Source organism: Eleginops maclovinus, chromosome 11 (genome assembly GCF_036324505.1).
Source record: "Eleginops maclovinus isolate JMC-PN-2008 ecotype Puerto Natales chromosome 11, JC_Emac_rtc_rv5, whole genome shotgun sequence".
NCBI lineage: Eukaryota > Metazoa > Chordata > Actinopteri > Perciformes > Eleginopidae > Eleginops > Eleginops maclovinus.
Genome location: NC_086359.1, coordinates 16,693,881 through 16,714,720, shown reverse-complemented (window position 1 = coordinate 16,714,720; position 20,840 = coordinate 16,693,881). Strand labels below are relative to the sequence as shown.

The 20,840-nt window shown below is 39.4% G+C and overlaps 1 protein-coding gene across 2 annotated transcripts; it reads right to left on the bottom strand.

The window, feature by feature from the left end:
* Nucleotides 1–2,386: 2,386 nt before the first annotated feature.
* On the bottom strand, nt 2,387–20,251 carry tbc1d8b (TBC1 domain family member 8B). Of its 2 annotated transcripts, XM_063895143.1 has the most exons (21): nt 20,014–20,251; nt 17,221–17,331; nt 16,944–17,062; nt 16,457–16,682; nt 15,937–16,177; nt 14,988–15,195; nt 14,729–14,896; nt 14,117–14,278; nt 13,738–13,888; nt 12,648–12,862; nt 11,588–11,705; nt 11,220–11,505; nt 10,996–11,125; nt 10,226–10,324; nt 10,078–10,146; nt 9,728–9,968; nt 9,578–9,643; nt 5,880–5,972; nt 5,676–5,723; nt 5,480–5,577; nt 2,387–5,368 (listed from the first exon to the last, which is right to left on the bottom strand). In XM_063895143.1, the coding sequence occupies exons 1-21, from the start codon at nt 20,138–20,140 to the stop codon at nt 4,952–4,954; spliced, it is 3,393 nt and encodes a 1,130-aa protein (XP_063751213.1). In that variant the 5' UTR covers nt 20,141–20,251; the 3' UTR covers nt 2,387–4,951. The 2 variants fall into 2 exon arrangements, with proteins under 2 accessions (XP_063751213.1, XP_063751214.1); XM_063895144.1 differs by lacking the exon at nt 5,880–5,972.
* Nucleotides 20,252–20,840: the final 589 nt, after the last annotated feature.

The window sequence follows — 20,840 nt, the reverse complement described above, 5'->3', positions numbered from 1 at the left end:
ACACCCCAGTCTTTGTCAGCTACCAGCTAACTCTCCGTAGCTGTTCCGTGCTTTTTTGAATCTAGCTAACTTTTGCTGATTTCTCTAATGTGACTTACCCAAGCACTCAGGATCAGAAAGAGAGGAAACTAATCATTAGAACATAACTAGAATAATGCAAAAATGCTAAAGTAAGGCAGAAAATTCCTATTTTGTACTCTAATTGCTCAACTGCTTTCATGTCTGTTCAAATGCTATACTCTCACCTGATTGGGTAGGAGTTGTCAAGTGTAATCTGTTGTAGCCAATCAACAACAAATCTTGTATTGAATGGATCCGTTTGTTTTTGAACTGCAGAAAACTAACGTTGAGATCATTCATGTGCAATAATGCTGCTCAAACAATATGAAAATGCGATGACGTGATGTAATAAATAGACTTTTGTAATTGTGCAAACACTGCTATGATTGGATTTGCCCATTGTATCAATGCAGCCCTGCTATTTTCTTCCTGAAGCTGTCATATTAACTGCTTGGTTTCCAGCAGCTGCAGCCAACACGTACAGACTCTGGTGTGGATGGAGCCATTTACAAAACACATACCATCGTATACTGGTGAGAGCTCTGCTTCAAAGCGTCCACACTGCCGCTATTAATAACTCTCATGCACACTTACAGGAGCATTGTGGGTTAATGGGTTCAGGAGTCACCCATTAACCCAAATTTCTTCTCCACTTGCCAACAACAATAACGAATTGTTGTGAACAATTTAGCCCAGATATAGGTAGAGAAGCTTGGTTTGCATGGAGCAGTGTATCTTTCATCCATTCAGCCACATACTTGAAATACATTATACAATATTTTGACTATGGGTGTGATGAAGCATTGCTTTTTATTTGAACTTTTTTGTGTTTTTACAAGACTTTTAGAATTACACATTATTATTATATTGGATTATCCAAGGCCAGTGGCATTTATGATAATAACACTCGTTTGCAATACTTCTTTCATCAGCGTCCAGGCTAGTGTTTACTTGAGAGTGCATTGCACATTTTAAAAAAGTGTAGCTTATGAAATAACATAAAATAACTAAGAGACGCAAAACTCCATCACAGCAAAAGGCTAAACAAAACATAAAAAATAAGGCTGTGAGAACTCAGGAGAAATGCCTTCGGTCTATATTGGCTTCCATCAATGTTATGAACCAAGATGAGTACTCTCAAACTTGCAGAGCACTCTGCTCTCCTGACAGGACAAGGCTTAAACTGAACAGGTGACGGGGGTGAAGGTTGTGAACTATGGGTAACAACCATATGCAACCAAATCTGTGAGCAAGAATAGTGTGAGTGATACGCAGAGACCATCCATCACTGAGTCACACTCGTAAATCAAAATGACAGGGTGCACGCTTTAGGACGTTAATGAGGGCACATTTTACTGCTAATGACGAATAATTGTGGGAGTATATTTACTGTATGGTCCCATGTTTTAGTCAGGCTATTAAGAGGCTATCTTTGTACTGCTGTGTCATGGAAACACTGTAAGTATCCATCAACAAGCTGCTTTGGACAGAAGTAGACACCCATGTTTAGACACCTGTGTTTTTTTTAGGTAAGTAGATTCAAAAAATGTTTGTCATTGTCTTGAAAGTTTCTTTTGACAAACGTTTGAGAAGAGAAGATTAACAATACTCATCTATTCATGACCTTTTATTTATTCGATCGGTATTTGACCTTCATGAAAAGGGGGCAGAGGATATGAAGAAGAAAAAACAATCTGATGCAAGGACGCAGACCACTGAACCTCTTCCAGCACCAGACCCTATACGCTTATATAGTATAATAAATAAGAAAAAACTCAAACATATAAAATCATCCTGTGTTCTGTGACATACACTACCCTCAGTGATGTTGGGTTAACATGAAGCTTCGGAATAGAAAATCCATTAAATGTTGTATTTTGATGTGAAAGCTGAAAATCTTACCAGGAAGCTGTTTCAAGAGGGAGGTATATACAAGTAAATGTATTTGTAACAACAAACAGATTTAATTCCTCCTCCATCATGATATTCCCCTCTGAAGTATGGGTCCCCAGTATTAAGAAAATGTCAGATGCTTAGCACATAGGAATATTTGCATACATTGCATTTAGTAGCGTTGTTGCCATTTATCAAATAAATGGCAATGATTATCTATCCATGACTATATTTATGAAACAATAAAATCCAAACCTAGAACATAGTCTGTGCAAAGCCTATAGACAAATATAAACATGGCTTAAACCGGCAGATGTTATCCAAAGACAGAAATAAACACATACCTATTAACATGCCATGAGCTACATTTAAAGACATGTTGCTGTGTGTACATCTAAGGTGTCTCATGTAACACTCAATGACCAAAACCTCATTATTCATATTATAATCAATCTTTATTCTGATACCTTTGAATGGACATAATAAAAATAAATCATAATCAAGCAGGTAAACTGAAATATTGTGTAGTACATGTAATAGTGTTACACATGTTTTGCAAGACAAGCTTTAAATCAAAAGTGACAGATTTTAAAAGCTGGAAACCACACTTGCACATGTAAGGACTTGATTAATCATAAACTAATGCAGGAGCTGGAGCGTTACCCATGTCTACTGTTAACACTCAGATGCTTAATGGCAAATCTGACAGCCTGCCAGGAAGATGAAATCTTCCGTGGCTTTCTCTGCTCCTTCAAAGTCATCTCCTTCCTTTTTTTCCATACTGAGTGGAAAGCACAAACTATTTTGTCTGTTTAAAAAAAAAATCTTAGTTCAGTATTTCAAAAGAAATAGTTAGGACCAACAACATGTTTTTGTAGGATTTCTAATCATTAAAATATATGATCCATTTAACAGAAATAGATCCAGGAATAAACTGAAATGCAAAGCTCAGAAAGCTAACAGAAAGACTAAGGCGCAGTCTTTGATAAGAGGTTGTTATTTGCATTTTATAATCATTTCAGATATGTTACAAATGCAGCGTGAAACTGCTGGGAAACAGTCAATAGAGCTTTGGATTTAAGAAGTGACAACATTTAAGATGAATAGGGTGCATCTTGATATTATTTTTTACCCATTAGTCATGTAAACAGTTTAACAAGTATGTGCAACTCACTTCAAATATCTATAGGAATAATCAAATAATTACACCATTCTAAACATTTCTGATTGGTCCTAAGTGAAAAAATAACCACAACACGTTCCAAGCTAATTGCAAAAATAATACAAATATAAGACGCAGAGAATTGCACTTGAACTTAAAGAGCTTCTAAAACAGTTTTTCCCTAGACAAGCAGAAATAAAGCTCTATGAATTTGTCAATTTGGCCCCTAGAGAGGACAAGCAGCTGCAGCTGAAGCGGTCATGTCCTTTTAGAATTCAATGCCTTTGAGATCTGGCTGAGATACAGACATATCTACTACCTGTGAATCTCAAATGACTGTGCAAATGATTCACTGAGACAGAAGCCCAAACAAAAAAAGCAGAGAATGCACAGGAAAAAAAAGGAAACAACTGAAATACTGTCAGACAGCTCTGGCTTTCTGTAGTGAGCAGAAATAGCTGCTGTCTAGGAACACTAGCCTAATGTGGTGAATCCTGTAAATATGCTACACATGCGTTATATTTTACAGACATTTGTAAGCTATGTATAACTCTTATACTTTATTTGTCCCAGGTCGAAAAAAATATCCCTTTTGTCCTTTTTATTTTACACAAATTACACCCTGAGATTTGATCAAACAAAATGTGCACAACAGTCCACTAGCTCATATTTTACATTATCAACACAAGCCTCAAAAATGCAATAATCACACGGCTATTGAAACGGATCCTTAAGTACAAAACGCTGCACTTTTACGAGCGAAACATCCTACGTATTGACGGACATAAGCAAACAGTACATCGACCGATCGCACACTTTAGAGCACGCACAGCACATTTTCTAGAAGAGGATGCAGAATATTTCCCTGCAGCAGCACTTCTACTTTATTTTCCCTCTGCAGACCACAGTCCTGCTAATATTGTAGTGTGCTGCTGTTGGAGGAATGAGAGAGGTGAGAGTGGCAGTACAGCATATTCTCTTTTGTATTATTGCAATATATAATACCATTATTTAAAATGTAATTATTTTCATTAAATGCATCTGACCTCCCTCAATTCAGATTATCTCTGAAATCAAATTAAAGCTTCCATTGACAACACTGTCCTCTCTCGCTGTTTACACCGGTTCCACTTCAACTGGAAAGCTATTGTTTCTCACAATAAGTTGGCATGTACAGAAAAACACTAATGTTGCCTAAGAACAGGAGACACTGAATCCACAGGACACTTTTACAGTTTGTTTCACTATAGCATTAAATAGTTATCTTAATAAAGAAAAATATATTATCCAGAGTGAGACTCTTCCTGTTGAATCGGTCAGTCCGTTGTTATAGAGTTAAAGGTCAGCATAACATCAGAGCCGGAGAAAACTCTTCTGTTCATTTTGCTAAATATGTTCCTTACACATTAAAAAACTATATAGTATGTGATCCATGGCATATAGGGTTGGAAAATATATGTCAAACTATACTTCTATGAAATTCGAAGAATCTAACGCTACATAAAGGAACACATTTCATCACAGAGGCTGAAAATGCATATTCAGATTCGAGGAACCTCAGCCTACAGGGCTAGTATGTAGCGAGGCCGTACATGGAAACGCACTGAAAGTGGTGGTCAGTGGACTGTGACAACAGTGTTTACAGAGATTACAGATTAGCCATATTCAAGCCACACACAGGTTGAACAGCCGATTTTAAAATCAGTTGTCTTCTCTTCATTTATATACCACTTTAGCAGTAATTGCTGTTTGCATCGCCCTATCCAAAACGAGATTCATGGTGACGTCTGGTTTGGAATCAGAAGTAAAAAGTATCAATTCATTTTATTTATCTTTTCACTTAATCCCCTTAAGCTTCAGCTGGGCCACCCTAGCTTGTCCCAGTTTAGTTTTTAGGTCAACAGGCCTTTCGAAGAAGCTCACTATGGTCGGCTCGTTCAGCAGAGAGGCCAGGACCTGCTCGAACGAAAACGACCAATCAGTCTCCGCCTCCTGACTGTTGGTGGAGCTGCAAGTGTCGGACCTCTCCAATGTGCTCGAAGCCTCTTCTGTTGGAGGCACCGCAACAGCAGCAGCTGTGTTGGCAGGCTTGGCGGACTCGGGTGGGCTGCTGGGCTCCTGCAGCCTCCGTCCCACCTCCTCCATCCTCAGCAGAAGGCTGGTCACATGGGCCACGGCTCTGTACAGAGGCTCCTCCTCCGGATCGCCATGAAAGATGTTGTACAGGGTCTTGGAGAACTGGATGAACTGGGACTGAGATATATATATATATACATAAATATATCAGATAAAAAACATATCACATTTCATTGTGAAAGCTGTATCTTTTTATTTTGCCACTTCAGTCAATACAACATAAAGTACCTGATTAATCCGGGGTAGGTCCTTGATGGTTTCCTCTTTCTTAAGAATTTCATTTTGCCACTGTTTCAAGTATGCCTGCAGGTCCACTTTTCCTCTACCTGTCGTTTTCACACACAACCTCTACACTATCAGACAAAACTAAGATTTTTTTTTTATAGCCATGAAGTATTTGTGATATTTTAAGGTGAAATAATACCTCGTTCGGGAGTTTTCCTTATCACACCATCTTCAGGTAGATCAAATGCTGAAATAGAGAAGAGGCATGTGAACAAAATGTATAAGAAATGCTTAAAGAACATTTAAAAACATTCGAGGAAATCGGGCATGCATCAATTTTGAAATTCAGGAGGAAATGGGGAAATTTGAGTTTGAAAGGTGAAGAAAGAGTAAAGAGGCTAACCAGCGAGTCTACTCAAGTGAGAAGAGTCTTCAGTCACTGCGATTAAGTGCTGGATGCTTTGATCCTTTAAGTGCAAAGGACTACCTGTGAAAACTAGAGAGAAGATACCGACAGTGAGTGTATTTAGAGGATAGGTGAAGAGACACCAGGATGACAGATGATACATGTGAGCAGGGTAGATTCCATTTGTTTCAGAGAAGATTAAAGAAAACAAGAGGTTGAGGAGTTACCCAATAATGTAGTTTCAGTGTAATGCAATCCCACTTTATAATCCAGAAAATATTGTATAACAAAATCAACTCCATATTTAAAACACAAAATGTAATTTTCTGCCAGAAGGGGTCTCTATTTCAAAACATGATATGATTTTGAATCTTAATTATATAGTATGGTTCATTAAATGCGATACTGTAAGTAAAGAATATTGGAAAATAACATTTGAGGAACAAAAACTTTCTCAAATATATTAGAATAGTGGGATCTGAATTTGCATTTAAAATGCCCTACAGTATAATGCGCATTTTCAGGTTCATATTTGTAATTTGTGCCTCTATTTTTCTTTCATTTGGCACATTTGACCAAAACACAAACTACATATATGTTCATGTCTTCTTCAAATCATGAGCTGATCCATGAAACTAATAAGCAACATTTCTTGACCAAAATTGGATTGTTCAGGCTGATTAGATTCAGTATTTTGTGCCTCTCCTTTGACATGTTTACATATTTTAATGTTCAAAAAGGGTCATTATTTTTCTCATACTGCCTGTTTTCTACCTCTTTTCACCCTCTGTCTGAACCAGATCCCAGTCTACTCTGATTGGCTAGCTGGCCGGCTCTGTTGTGACTGAAACCATTTAGAGATGCTCCGCACCTTAGCCTTTAATTTACAAAGTGTTGGAGCAATAGCCAATAGAAGCGCAAGTGTTACGGATCTAAAGAAAGGATCTAAAATAATGCATTTACTTAATAGTTACTGCCGGTCTAATTTTAATGGCTCACTCTATTATAATTTGAGATGTTCTTCTATGCTCCGACCCCACGATGTGTGTGTTCATGCGTGCTTGTTAGTTTTCATTGCTTGATTACACAATTATCCTCACAGGCCAGGGGTGTCATTATATTTGCCCAATAGCTCTGAGCTGCATGAGCGGCACAGCCTGAAGATTGTCATGTTGGTTACTTGACTTCCGTCCGTCCGTCCGTCTGTCCGTCAGACTCTGTCTGTCTGTCTGTCTGCCTGCCTGCCTGTCTGTCTGCCTGTCTGCCTGTGTGTGTGTGTGTGACATGAAATTTGTTGCTGATATTAACAACTATAATTTCTCTTTAGAATCCAAAACATTATTTAGAGTCTTATTTGCCAAAAACACATCTCAACAAAAATGATCTTAACATTCTGACCATTTCATCGCCAACTATAACTAATGTCTTTGAAAACATTACTACATTTCATGTGCAACAGCTATATGTCAAAGGTACAGCCAGACCTTTTGAGACAGCTGATGTCTCGGCTCTCTGATTGGCACTGGTACTGTAAGTGAATACAGCTGCAGAATTTAATGTTTGGCCTAAAAAATCTGCAGCCTTTCAGCTCTAAATACCCCATCATTTCATTTCCATGATCAATGGAGCATTTGGCCCAGTTTCAGGGCTCAGGACTGTCCCACTGAGAAATGTGTGAGTGTTTAATGTCTTTCTACCTTTGAGTTCTCTCAGTTCAATTACAGTAAGTCCACAACAATGCTGACTTAGCTTGAGGGAAAAGCCCACAATGCATAGCTTTGGGATATTTACAATGGTGATGACAACCACATTTTGCATTGTAAACCATAATTACTTGAAAGTAGTTAGTTTAGTATAATTGACATCTGTCTGTCCCAAGCATCATCCCTTTAGGACAGAGATCGTATTCGAGTTGTGTGTGAGTAATCCCAATTAGCAAATATATATTATTGAGTGATGGCCATTAACTTGTTTTGCAAAGTCGCAGTGACCTTGGCTCACCAAATTCTCATCTGCTCATCATTTTGACCATTTTGACAATTGTGCTAAATTTGAAAACAAATATCACGCTGGAAAACCAGAAAAACATAAGGTTGTTGGTGTGGAAGCATAAAAAACTGAAGTAAATAAAGAATTAAGCAAGTGTGTCTTCTGATGACAGCCACACGGTGACATAAATCATATTCATCTACAACTGACGCAAACAGCAAACTGTCTACAGCATTACACTCCATGTTAAAATATAAGCCCCCACTGTGCATAGAAAGATCACTGTCTCAAAGCGCTGTCCCACTTTTCAGACAGCGTTTGAAGCCCTCACACCCTCCTCAGACATAGTGATGTCACCGATGACGTTGGGTAATGTCTGAGGGTTCAGTGCTGAGGATCTGTCCTTGGTGCTGAAGCGATGTGCCCTCTCTCTGTGAGACATAGGAAACATGCTTTCCTGCTTTTCGTTCACCGGCCTGGCTCTCCCATCACAGATGGTGAGTCAGTGCTCGTCTGCTGCTCAGCTGTCAGTTGTAATCCGAGCACTTCCTCCTCCTCAACAGACTCTCTGGAGAAACTAGCCCTTTGCAAAATGCCCTCACAGTGCCTTACACACGTCGTTGCCATGGCAAAGTCTTTTCACCCAACATGGACTATTCTTACCGCTGCCTTGAGGCACGTGCTGCTGCTACATCATGCAGACAAGAGACACACATTCAAGGACAGTTTCCACCCCCCGGCAATATGCTCCCTCAACAAATGCCGAGTCATGGACGACTGCTACATTCTCAAGCTCTGCAGATCCAAGCCTGATGTTTATCTGACCTTGTGTTTTCCTTTCGGCTGCTTCTGACACCTGCTCATCAGTTATTGCTGTCATGCCGGTCAGAATCTATTGAATGATAACGATCCTGTCCTCAAACGTTTGATGTGCTTGAACTTTGAACCTGTAGCATCACTGTAGACTAGATATGTCATAAGAGAATTGGGTCAGAGGTTGAGGCTGAAGCTGTGCAATCTCCAATATATTTGCAGTTTACACGACACAAAATCCCTGAGACACCACCATGGGGGAGAGTTGTCAACTTGTCACATGAGAAATGTTTATCGTTTTAAAAATGTTGCTGCTGTGGGTAGCGATGCCCCATTACTGACTCGTATAGCAGCAACATGGCCAATCTTTTTAATTTAGTTCAGTGGTTACATACCGTACAAATAATATCAGGAATTTAACTTAAATTTAATTTAATTTGGACCAACTTGTTGAGTTTTTACCATGTTGCTGGTGTTCAATGTATGTGTTTAATCCATTAAATGCATATCAATACCTTTAATTATTAAATAGCTTTAGAGAGTTAGGAGAGCATAATAGAGCAATAAACAAATTTCCTGAGGAGATCAGGGCTGCAAACGCTGTCTGGTCTTTTACTCTTTTTCTTTATAACCAGCTTTTTAGAATTGCTTTTATGTGATTTTATTACTACTTTCTGTTTCTTATATAATGTGTTAAGTTGCTATTTTTTTCTGCATTGCATTCTCTCTGTCTGTTGAATGTGGTTTTTGTTTCAATGTAAAATCACTTTGTAATTCAGTTTGAAAGGTGCTAAAGAAATACAATATGCTTGTAGGTATATGGAATGACAAAGACAGAGTCAGACTGTTGCATCCCAGGCTGTGAGCTTTTAGATTTGTTGTTCATCACTCACCTGGTGGCAGGTGCAGCTTGAAGAGGAATTTCAGCTTATTTGTGAACGATCCACTGTATAAAATATCTGCGGGAGAAGCAATGAGACATTTTAGTGGTGAGGAAAATGAGGTTAACATGAGCTGAGAGAGCAGAGAGCACGTGGACTCACCTAGGGTGCAGCAAAACTCTTTAAAGTTAACCAGGCCGTCCTGGTTCTCGTCTATCAGGCGGAAGACCCAGAGGGAGAGGGTGCTCTTGGAGCTGCAGAAAGCCCAGGGCTCCAGCAGCGAGAAGAGCACGCTGAACTGCTGGAAACCCAGCTGGTACTGCTCCAGATAGGCCAGGCTGGGGTCATGATGCAGCAGAGTGGGACTCTGCATTGTCCAGTAGCAACAGAGAAAATGTTGCCTCTGAAAGCAGAAAACCAAGAAACCATTTCCATTTCTATGTTTTCTTATTATGAGCGTTGACATTTTGGTATGATGACGGTGAGGATACCGTATCATGACTTTGACTCACTTTGAACAGGTTGTAGATCTCATCAAGTTGCGAGGCTCCGAATTTGACTTCTTGGGTCACTACCCGAATCTGCAAATTGATTTGAATGATTTGTTCATTTCAACGTGACAATGCGCACTAACTTATTTTAATCTCGAGGATCACCTACCACATTCTGTTTGGTTGTGTCCTCCAGTGTCTGGATCACATGCAGTTTGTTTCTTTTCCGCGAACTCTCGACTTCCTCTGAACGGATATTTCCATATTTCTGCAACAAAGAACAATAAGTATAACAAAATAACAACACCGACATCAATGAATAAAACTGACACAGAAAAATTGGTTATTTAGTCGGTTGGCAGAAAAATTATCCCAACTTATTTTGAAAATGGATTAATTGTTAAATAGTTTCAGGTATAATTGGCAATAATGCTCTTTTCAGCATCTGAAATATGGAGATGTGTTTAATGTCACTTAAAAAGGTGAATACTTTGGGGAAAACTTGGTCTTTGAGAAAGTGGGATGGAAATGTTTCATTATTTTCTGAAATGTTTATTTACTCAAGCTTTTTAAAAACCAACATGGTTTGAATATTGTTTCAAAACAAAACTTTGACGTGATTTAACATAAAATGAATTGTGATATTTGTTCAAACAGAGGCAAATGGTTGTAGAAGCGGTATCCGTCTTTGGTTTTAAATGAATGTCTCTGCAGTGTATGCAGAAACATAAAAACAAGTGTCCAGGTGAAAACATCTGTCATTGAAGGAATGTATAACAATTAGACATGTCTTTTGAATTATCAAAAGTAAGACTTTAACTTAGATATGTGTAGCTCTGTCTAGTGCATGTCATCCATTTGGGGGTATTCTCTTGCTCTATATGTAGAATATGCCAAAATCAATCAGAAATAAAGAATAATTGTTTGCAGTCCTAATACCTCATAGGCCTCTCGAATCAGTTCGCTGATATCCACGCTGACGTGCGAGGCTTTATCGTTGCTGCCCACTGAAGCTTGCTGCACAGTCGGTGGCAGCGGGCTGTCTTTGTTTGTCACACTGTCGAAGAATCTGAAACAACACCGCCACAGAAAGAAAGACAATCATTTACACAGGAGTAATGTTTGAAATACGTCAGTCCTGCTTCCTTTGCTTTCACACAGACTTGTTAAGGATGGTGACGGCCTCAGCGTCGTCATGGCAGCTGATCAGAGCCTCCATGTTGTAGTCCAGCACCGCCAGGCCCAGCTGCAGAATGGCTTTGATGCCGTCGTAGAAAAAGCAGTCCACCACGTTCACAGCGCTCTCAATGGGCAGGACACTGATGAAGAGGGTGAGGAACCAGGACAGGGACACGGACGAGAAGAAACTCAGGTCTGTCATGTGTTCCACCAGCTGGGGGAGGTTTTCTCGGATCAGGTCCTCAAACACCGCCTGATCGACCAGAGCACCTGGAGAAATATTATGCAACATTAAAGTGATAATTCAACACTGGAATCTTTGGAACAGTACGTGGAGCGCTCCCCCTCTCACCAATAATTCGGCGATTAAAGTAATCCGGCAACATCCTCTCACAGACAGCCACTAGGAGCCAGAAAGCCTCCTCTTCTTTCGCATAGAGCAGGAGAACTGAGGTGAGAATGTTCATGGCCTGTACAAGGAAAAATAGCACACTTTAAAAACAGACCACTTCATTACATCATACGGTTAACTGGAGGAAAGCCAATATAAATGGTGTATGTGATTCAAAAAGGGTTTTCAGAGCATCGATGCCTTTTATAAGGGTTTGTATTGATGGTTTTATATCCCTTGTGGCCTTTTCTCAGGTCCATAACCTTATTTTCAAGGTACTTTTTTAAAAATCTCTTCCTCTATCCAGACTCGATGCACTTATCAATGTCAGTAAATTGAAAAGGACACAGGGGTCCAAAACTGTAAGTAAAAGTAAAGGAGGATATGTTTTTGTTGAAGTGCGTTTCACCTCACCTGTCACAATAGGAACAGCAGGGATAAGGTACTAGGGTAATTACTAATACAGACAAAGAGATGGAGGATGATCATGAGAGCTAATGGACTGCACACTGTTTTTGTGTTATATTCTTTAGTGGCTACATTTTGTATTTGTCTAAAACAAACCACACAGCCAGGTTACGCAAGCCTTCGCTTACATTTTATTTCCCCCCATTCCTATTATTATTGTTCCTGTAAAGTCAAAATGTTCTCTATTGTATTTGTGCATATCAAGTAAACACTAACTAAAGGATGGAATAATATTCATTATAATTCTAATAATATCTCACAGTTATTGTTACTTAAATGTGTGTAATTACCCAGTGCCTAAGGGGGAATCTTGGGGGTTAATTGTGGCAGGCATGTGTATGAATATGTGTCAACGGGGGAAAAAATCATATTTACTCTACAAAAAATAAAAGCAATACATCTGTTTTCTGGTTGTTCCTCTAAAGAACAATTAACAACAGAATGATGAATAATTTGTGTCAGTTATAGTAGTATAGAGTAATTTATTACACAGTTGAGGTAACTGTCAGATGCTCTGATGCTACCACCAGGGTATGTATGTGTGTGTAAGTACCTGACAGTAGCCAATTTTGGGGTTCCTGTATGCATAGGCGGTAAGGACTCTGCGTAGAGCGGAAATTCCCGTGTCGCTCTGGAAGGCGGGGTGCTCTGGCAGAGAGCGGTGGAGGTCTCTCTCGATCTCATCTGTAGCCAGAGTGCTGGTGCCCAGGGACTGTTCCACCAGATCAGTGTAATACCCGGGGTGAGTGGCCATGTCGTTCACAGCTCCTACAGAGGCAGAGCCGCAGTCAGTACAATAACACATGCTGCACAGATCCCACACTCGCTTCATTATTTATGTTGCGTGAGCACCATGCAAGGCTTCCAAACAAATCACTGACACTGCTTGCCGCGGAGGCTGAGATCCAGAACCGACTCGTCTTACACCCTCTCCTTCCACCCCCACTATGTTTTTTGCATTTGCGTGGAGGACCGGCCACATCAAGGGCATGTTCCAAGCCAACAAGTGGGCAGTGGGAATGGGATATTAAAACCTCTGGCAGCAAGTCTGCATTGATCCTGACTTACCCAGGGCCCTACCGTATGGAACAATATGCCACCTTAAGCATTGCTGTTTTTGTCCTTTATGGAACACACATACTGTTAAATATATATTTTAAATTGTATTGTATTCTATAAACTACTGACAACATTTCTCTGTGTTGGAATTCAACAGACACTGGAATGGCTGCCATACATGTAGAGATTGAAATTTAAGAAACATTTGGAGTGGTCTCTTTTTTTTTCAGAGCTGTATACCCCTGTGTAGTCTAGAAAATATTGTGTTCATTTGATTGTAAAGTTTTGTGTATTTACAGAGACTGAAAAAAAACAAGCAGCTTAAAAAACATTAGATTTGAAAAAGGAGGATAAAGATTTTTAAGGTTTAATTATTATTTTTTATTCAACAATGGTCACGAAAGGTTACAACAGTTCCTGTTTTATTTACACCATCCACCTGAAAGCAGGGAGTCTCATTCGGCTGTGATTGTGACTACAGACCCAGTTCACTCCATCAGGGAGTGAGAGGGTGTAGGGGCCGGCTTTTTAATTTGGCCTTAGTTTACGTACCATGGCGAGAATAATGTGTGCTGTACAAATACCTGAAAAAAGCATCCACAGCTCTCCTCTCAAGGCCTCAGGAACACCTCGGACGATCAGGTCTCGTGTCTTCCTGGTGAAGAACATACTCGTGCCACGTCCGTATTCAGAGAAGTGGATGTTCCAAGACTGTTCCTTCATCTTTTCTTTAAGCTGTCAGACACGCAGGATGATAAACACCTCAGTGTTACTGCATCAGCTCTGCAACACTGTTCACACTGTTTGTATTCCAAACAGATACATGCCCTATATTTATTTATGTCCACCCCTGAATTGATTAGTCACCCACCCAGAGCATAACAGGCTCTAGTGCATCAAAATGACATTAAGGTAATCCAGTCAGAATTTTGTGGTTTTCCAAAAGTTGCTGCTGAAGCTTACCATTTTTGGGTCGAGGTTTTCAACATCCTGGGGGTGGAATACCGTCATGAGCGCCTCGGTGCTTACAGCCTTGCTGCTGTCTTTCTGTCCCACCATCAGTGTGACGTCCTCTGGGTTGTCCTCAAAGTGATTGATGAGCGACTGGCACTCGCCTCGTATAACCTTAGTCATAAATACATATTCAGTAGCAATATCTATGCAGCCCATGTCTGTAATGCATTTCAAATATACTAATGTATAAAAATCTGAACGATAAATAGTTGAACAATATTTTTTTTTACTTTCCTTAAAACACACAATGAACACGGAATAACCAGTGAGCTACAATTAAGTGTTGATATGTAATCTAATTAATGATTCAAAAATTCGTACAATGTCTCAGAAATATTGTAAAAAGGCCTTGTAAAAATCTATGAATGCTGATAACTATAATTTATTTATCTGCTATGAGCAGATTATAATGCATTATAGGAATGTCTTTATTGCAAATCAGACCAGATAGTAAGTGTTACCAAATGTCACAAGATTGTACAAACTATATAACCAATATAATTCTCTACTGCTTCTACTTTACAAGAGTAAAGTGGCAAAAATAACACACAAACATGTTACCTCTGATGATGCAGAGTGCTGAGGGCTGGCACTGATCCCACACCTGCTTCGGAGCGTGTTTGCCAGGCGCTGGTAGTCCCGCACCTCGGAAAATCGCAGCGCCCTCTTTCCACGGACGCACACCGTTAAAGCCCTGCTGCTGGGGTCTGACCTCTCCACGTTAATGACCTGAGAGAAGGCAGCGTTGGCACAGCACACAGCCATTTTCATCACAAGTTTTAATCAGTGTGCAGGTTGCAATATTGTTATTAAACCTTACCTCTCGCATTGGAATGATGATGTGGCATTGGCTCCCGTCTTGGCTGGCGAAACACAGGTAGTTCTCAGACAGACAGATCTTGCCAAGCGTGTTAAAATGGCTGAAGGGTACCCACAGGAAGCTCTCATGCACCTCTAACAGATTCTCCTCTTTAGGGAGCCTGAAGAATGTCCGGAACTGCTCACTCTTTGCATGAGCTTCCAGTCCTCTGTGGGCAAAAGTAAAGCAGTATATAATGTCACGAGCAGAACGTCACGTTTACGTTTTCAAAGAACATCCTTTCAGCAGCCTTAGACACAGATTTTCTGATATTTTAGCGTCTAAGAGTGATTTGGAATACAACAGATATATATAGTACGGATACAGATCCTTAACTTGAGAAAAAGTAGAAATAATGCAGTATTTAAACACAAAAATGAACCCAAGTATTATCAACAAAAGGTACTTAAACTAAGAGGGTTTAGGAACTCAGTATGCCGAATGACTCCTTTTAAGTGTTGTATTATTGTAAAATATGATATTGATCTCCTCTTGTGAATACGCAAGACCATTTTTTATTTATTTGGAACAAATGTTAGATCTCTTTTATACAAATGGTTGGATAAGTAATTTAGAACTGCATCATTATCATAAGTTTCTTTGTAAATGTAAACACTAGAAAGTAGCACAGAATAGAAATAAGGAGAATCCAAGTTTGTCTAAATTGTACTTGTGTACAGTACTGGAGAATATGTACTTAGTTAAAGTAAACAACAACAGTAAGCTGACTTTAAAAATACCTCTGGTTTTTTCATCCATGACCTACCTGCAACCAGAGGAATGTTAACACAAACACAGATGCTTTTTGACTGGAGTCAGACTTTATTTCCCCCGGGTTCTACCGGTTGGCAGCCGGCACTAACAGGATCATGTAAAGCCATGCAGAGCAGCGCACACAAACGTCATTTACCTCTTGGTAATCTGAAGGGGGTCTGAGAGCGCCGGCTCTCTCTTGAAGTCCTCTTTATCGAATAGACGCTTGATGGAGTAGTTGGCCAGCTGTTCCATGATAACGAAGGTTTCGTTAAGGTGCAGCAGCATGGAGAAGTAGTGATCCTCCCCATGAGCCTGGACATGGATGCTCTCAGTCAGGATAACATTGGAGGTTTTCTCCAGTCTCCAGATCTCATCCCAGGAGATGATCATTTTCACTGCACAGGCAACACAATGAATGAAAGTCAGTGATTTAGGCTCACAGCTGCAAGGACAAAACTCTTAAATGAATAAGAATATTACTGTGAAATGATGAATAAAGGACTAATTCCTTCCTATAATCATGGAACCTGTAATTACTTCAAACAGTTTCTGTAAAAAATAATTTCCAAAGAATGTTCCTTGCAGACCATAAAAGCTAGCTGTGGTTGCCTCAGAAACTATCATCAATTAAAATGAGCAAGACAAATGGCAGCTCATGTTCAGAAATGGCTCACCCTCAGATCCCAGCAGGTATGAATAGAAGCAAAGGAAGTTAGTGCTGAGGTAGAGCCAGCCCTGGCAGGGCACTTTGCCTCTCCAGTAGCTGCATGAGTAATATGTGACCAGCTTTTCCTGCGGTGGCAGCTCAAACCACTTCTCAAACTTAAAAAGTGCTTCTCGGAACTTCTCTGGATCTTCTTCCAGCACCAGCGATGCCTTCCCTTCTTCAGCGATAAGACCCTAACAGATTAAACATCAAGGGTTACTGCAGATGGTGACAATAGAACAACAAATCATGTTCCTAAAATTGCCTTAATCAACAGCTTGATATTCCTAAATGAAATCATAATTGTGTGTACTAAATGTGTGGCTGTTGTTAGTGGAGAACAACTTGAATAAAAGGTTTAAATCATTGAAAGTGATACAGTTATGTTTATTATAAATGGTATTTCATAGCACAACAATGACAGTCAGCTCTGCCGAGAAAAAAAAAGTCCGTACTCTTATCTTGCCCTGTACAAAGCTGGTGATGTCTTCGCTGGAGTCAAAAACAGAGAGCGTCCTCATGATGTTCTGCTGCAGCCATTCCCAATGCTCATTGATCTCCTCTTTGGTGACACCTTACCCCCCAAATATACAAAAACTGGTATTAAACGTCATGCATGGGAGATTGTTTTGTAGCTAAAAGAGTTTTAGGTGACAAACTGTTTTATTTACAGTAAAATCTATAAACTTGGGAATACAAACGAATAACAAATAACTTAAAGGAAATACGTACCGCATGCTATTGACCAATACACCTGTGAGTCTGGTGTGTGGTGTAGAATACGGTAGGGAGCAACTTTGGATGTGGAGTCCAACACAGTGTCCAGAGTTCCCACAAGAAGGCCTGTAACGTACAGTGGTAAATGAATATGTTTAACCAGCATTATCACACATCAGCCTCAGCCACCTGACACTGGATAGAGGATATTCAACAGGAGCAAAAAATAACAACCTTTAATATTTTGTCTATCAACCCAAAACAAATTAACAGCATCAAAAAATATGAATACATTTAAAAAGGGACAGTTAACCCCTTAATCAAAAATAGATATTCCTTATCTTACCATTAACGCTATTGATAACAATCCAGGTTGTCTTGCTTTAGCCCCACCACCCTATCACAATTGAGTTCCATAATATTAATGAAAAGGTAGGCATCACTACGGCTGACATTTCAAAAACTCACACCAAAACCATCTAGATTGTTAAATAGCAGAACAGGTAGATGTAAACATAGGATGTTTTTTAAATGTAGGGTTTGTTGTCCCTTTAAAAAGGATGCTGCTATGGTATAATGTTAGTTGCATATCAGTCATCTTTTATTTTGATCTAGGGCTCTGCTTTTATACTCTTACTGACGGTGCAGAAATCCAATACGTCTCAGGTCCACGTCAGTGCTAAAATGAGCTAAATCTGTTACCTTTATAACTTCTCTCTTCCATGCCCTCCATGAATAATTAACAACGTTGCTGTGAAACCACTCTCATGCCTCAGCATTATAACGGTCTGCCTGCCTGCTGAACACGGTCAAAGCTTTCCACATGCTCCTTTAGCGAGCTGCCAAGGAGGAAAGGATTCAAAGGATCAAATACAGCTCACATCATTTATTTTCTTCCCATCGCCATCAGAGAGTGGAGATGAACATTGACTTCAACACAGGATACTTCAGATAAAAAAGGCTCTTGTGCTGGACAGGGCTTCAAGTGCAGTATGTCATCAGTACGTAACCTACACTATCATTAGGGGGACAACAGTCTTCAGCTAGAAGACAATTCATCATCATTAATTATCTATTTATAACCTCTAAGCTATAACACTGTGGTACGCGGTTAGAAACTGTTTGTTATTCGAGGTATTACAAGCACCACAGTAGTTTTTGAAGATTTGATAAAAGTGTCATTACTTGGGGTCAGAAGTGAGAACCAGAGGGTGGACTTGATTTTGCAGGACTTGAAAAGAGAATGATGTTAATTTTAAAATTCCCATTGTTTTATGTTAAGACATTTAACCGCTCTTCCCTTAAACTGGTACAAAATGTGTTTACGTTATTGTCCCTCAGGGGTTATGCTGCTTACAATGAAGAAAAATTACAAATAAAAAAACTAAACATAAAAACAAGAGATCAAATCAAATCAAATGGTCTTTCAGGAACATTATGATTTAGAATGTTGGTAATTATTGTCAGAATAATCAATAATGAAAACAATAATGGTTGCAGCCTATAAAAACAGACGCTGGCTTGCCTCCTCTCTCGCTGCTAAAATACATTTGGTTACAATTCATTTTAGCTCCAATATAACCTACATTAGGCTACAATGTGACAACTCCACTAAGCATCAGTGTCCCCATAATGTCCCTGACACATCTATTGCCCGGGGAGCAGCAGTCCCTGACATTGACATGACATTATAAATTTAAGGGTGTCGTATGGTAGGAAGTGGTCCAAATAATCACGAACTGCAAAGGGCACAGCAACACAATATTCTGCTTAAATATTCATTGAGGAATAGACTGGTAAAAATGATATGCTTGTGTTCAGTCTGGTTCCTGTTAGCTAGTATTGTGACGTGAATTTAAATCTGGCACAAGACGGATAAAAGTTATTAGCCGTGTGTACATCCTGTAATCTATCCACAGGTCCGGGGTCAGTACAATCAGAAGGAAATGAACTATGCTGTCAGTGCTGTAAAGTAACTAAGTACATTTACTCATGTACTGTACTTACAATGTTGAGGTACGTTACCTGAGTATCTCCATTTTCTGCTGTTTTGTACTTCTACCCCACGACGATTCAGAGGTAAATATTGTACTTTTACTCCACTACATTTATTTAATACCTTTAGTTACTTTGCAGATTGTGAATAATGATATACAACTTAATCAATACTTAAAAAATACTTACATCTGGACTAAATACACAAACTACCAAGCAGTAAAGTAGTAATAAATAATGAAAGAGATATCACAGCATCAACAAATATAATCAAAACATTTCGAAATGGGCCAATCTGCATCACTGCTACTTTAGGTACGTATATTTTGATGCTAATACTTTGACTTGAGTAAATTGCAGGATGTAACTGACTACTCCTACACTCTGGTATTTCTACTTTTACTGAATGACAACATCTGAGTACTCCTCCCGCGTATGTATGTTGTCGACTTTCTATCATGTGACCACAATTCTATGCTGTATCAAACCTTACAGGATAATACTGTATATTGACAAGTACACTCAGAGGGACCTTTACTCTTGCAGGCTGCTGTGTCAACATGAGGAAGCAGCTGTTGATCATGTAAGGTGTCATATCGACAGTTGGCATAAACCTGTTGCTATGAAGAAATGTTTCTGTGGACGATTAGGCTTTACAGTAGAACCCGCCCTGTACACGCAGACATGGAGCTAGCTATGCAAACGTATGGCGGTTTAACCGGTTAATAGCTTGTTGCATTAAACGTGGTTGCTTGTTTAGCTTTGCCGCTGTGTCTGTCCTAGCGGAGGTGATAACATAACCGCTAACGTTACCTGTCAACCCGCCTCCACCTTCTCCGTAGCCCCGTCTCCTTTGCAGTACGAAGTACTCGTTATCCTCCTCGGTGACCCATAATTTGAACGCGTTTTTCAGCAAATTCTCGTCCGGTTTGAGCCACATGTTTGAAATGTCATGAAGTTAGCTATCAAATCCAAATGACATGTTACAGTTAGCTGTAACGTAGCACAACATCAAACCCGCGGACGTTTGTTTGTGTCCGAGTGCCTCCCTTCCCACGTCGACAAGAAATGCTGCCAAAGCTGCAAGGCATTCTGGGATTGTAGTTTCTGACGAAAAAGGTGGGTCCAAGAGATTCCTTCCGTCGAGGACCTGATTCATGAATGAAATGGGGGAAAACTACTGAAAAATTGGTTCATTCATTTCTTATGTGTGTGATCATCATTTATTTGTGTTCATCCAGCTGCGATATGTCTTTTTAATACTCCAATACACATAAACGCAGATATGTATTTTGTATTATTACGTTGTATTGCTTTTTCTCAATCATTCACGTATACAAATAGGCATATGCATTTTTTCCACTGCCTTTCTTTAAAAAAAGTTGCCCAGATAACATTGAAACAGATAAAACAAAAACATATTAAACTATCTGATTATACAGAATAATTCAAACGTGGAAACGAGGAAAATATAAAATACAAAAATGTTTCAGAAAAAAAATAATTCAAAAAGTAAATTTTGTGTGACTGTTAATTACATTTGTTTGTGCTCTTGGTTTTGTAATCATCTTGCTTTCTTTATGCCAATTGGAAAACAAAAATTCAGCTGTTATGAAGTACAAATGTACTTCTCAACTTTT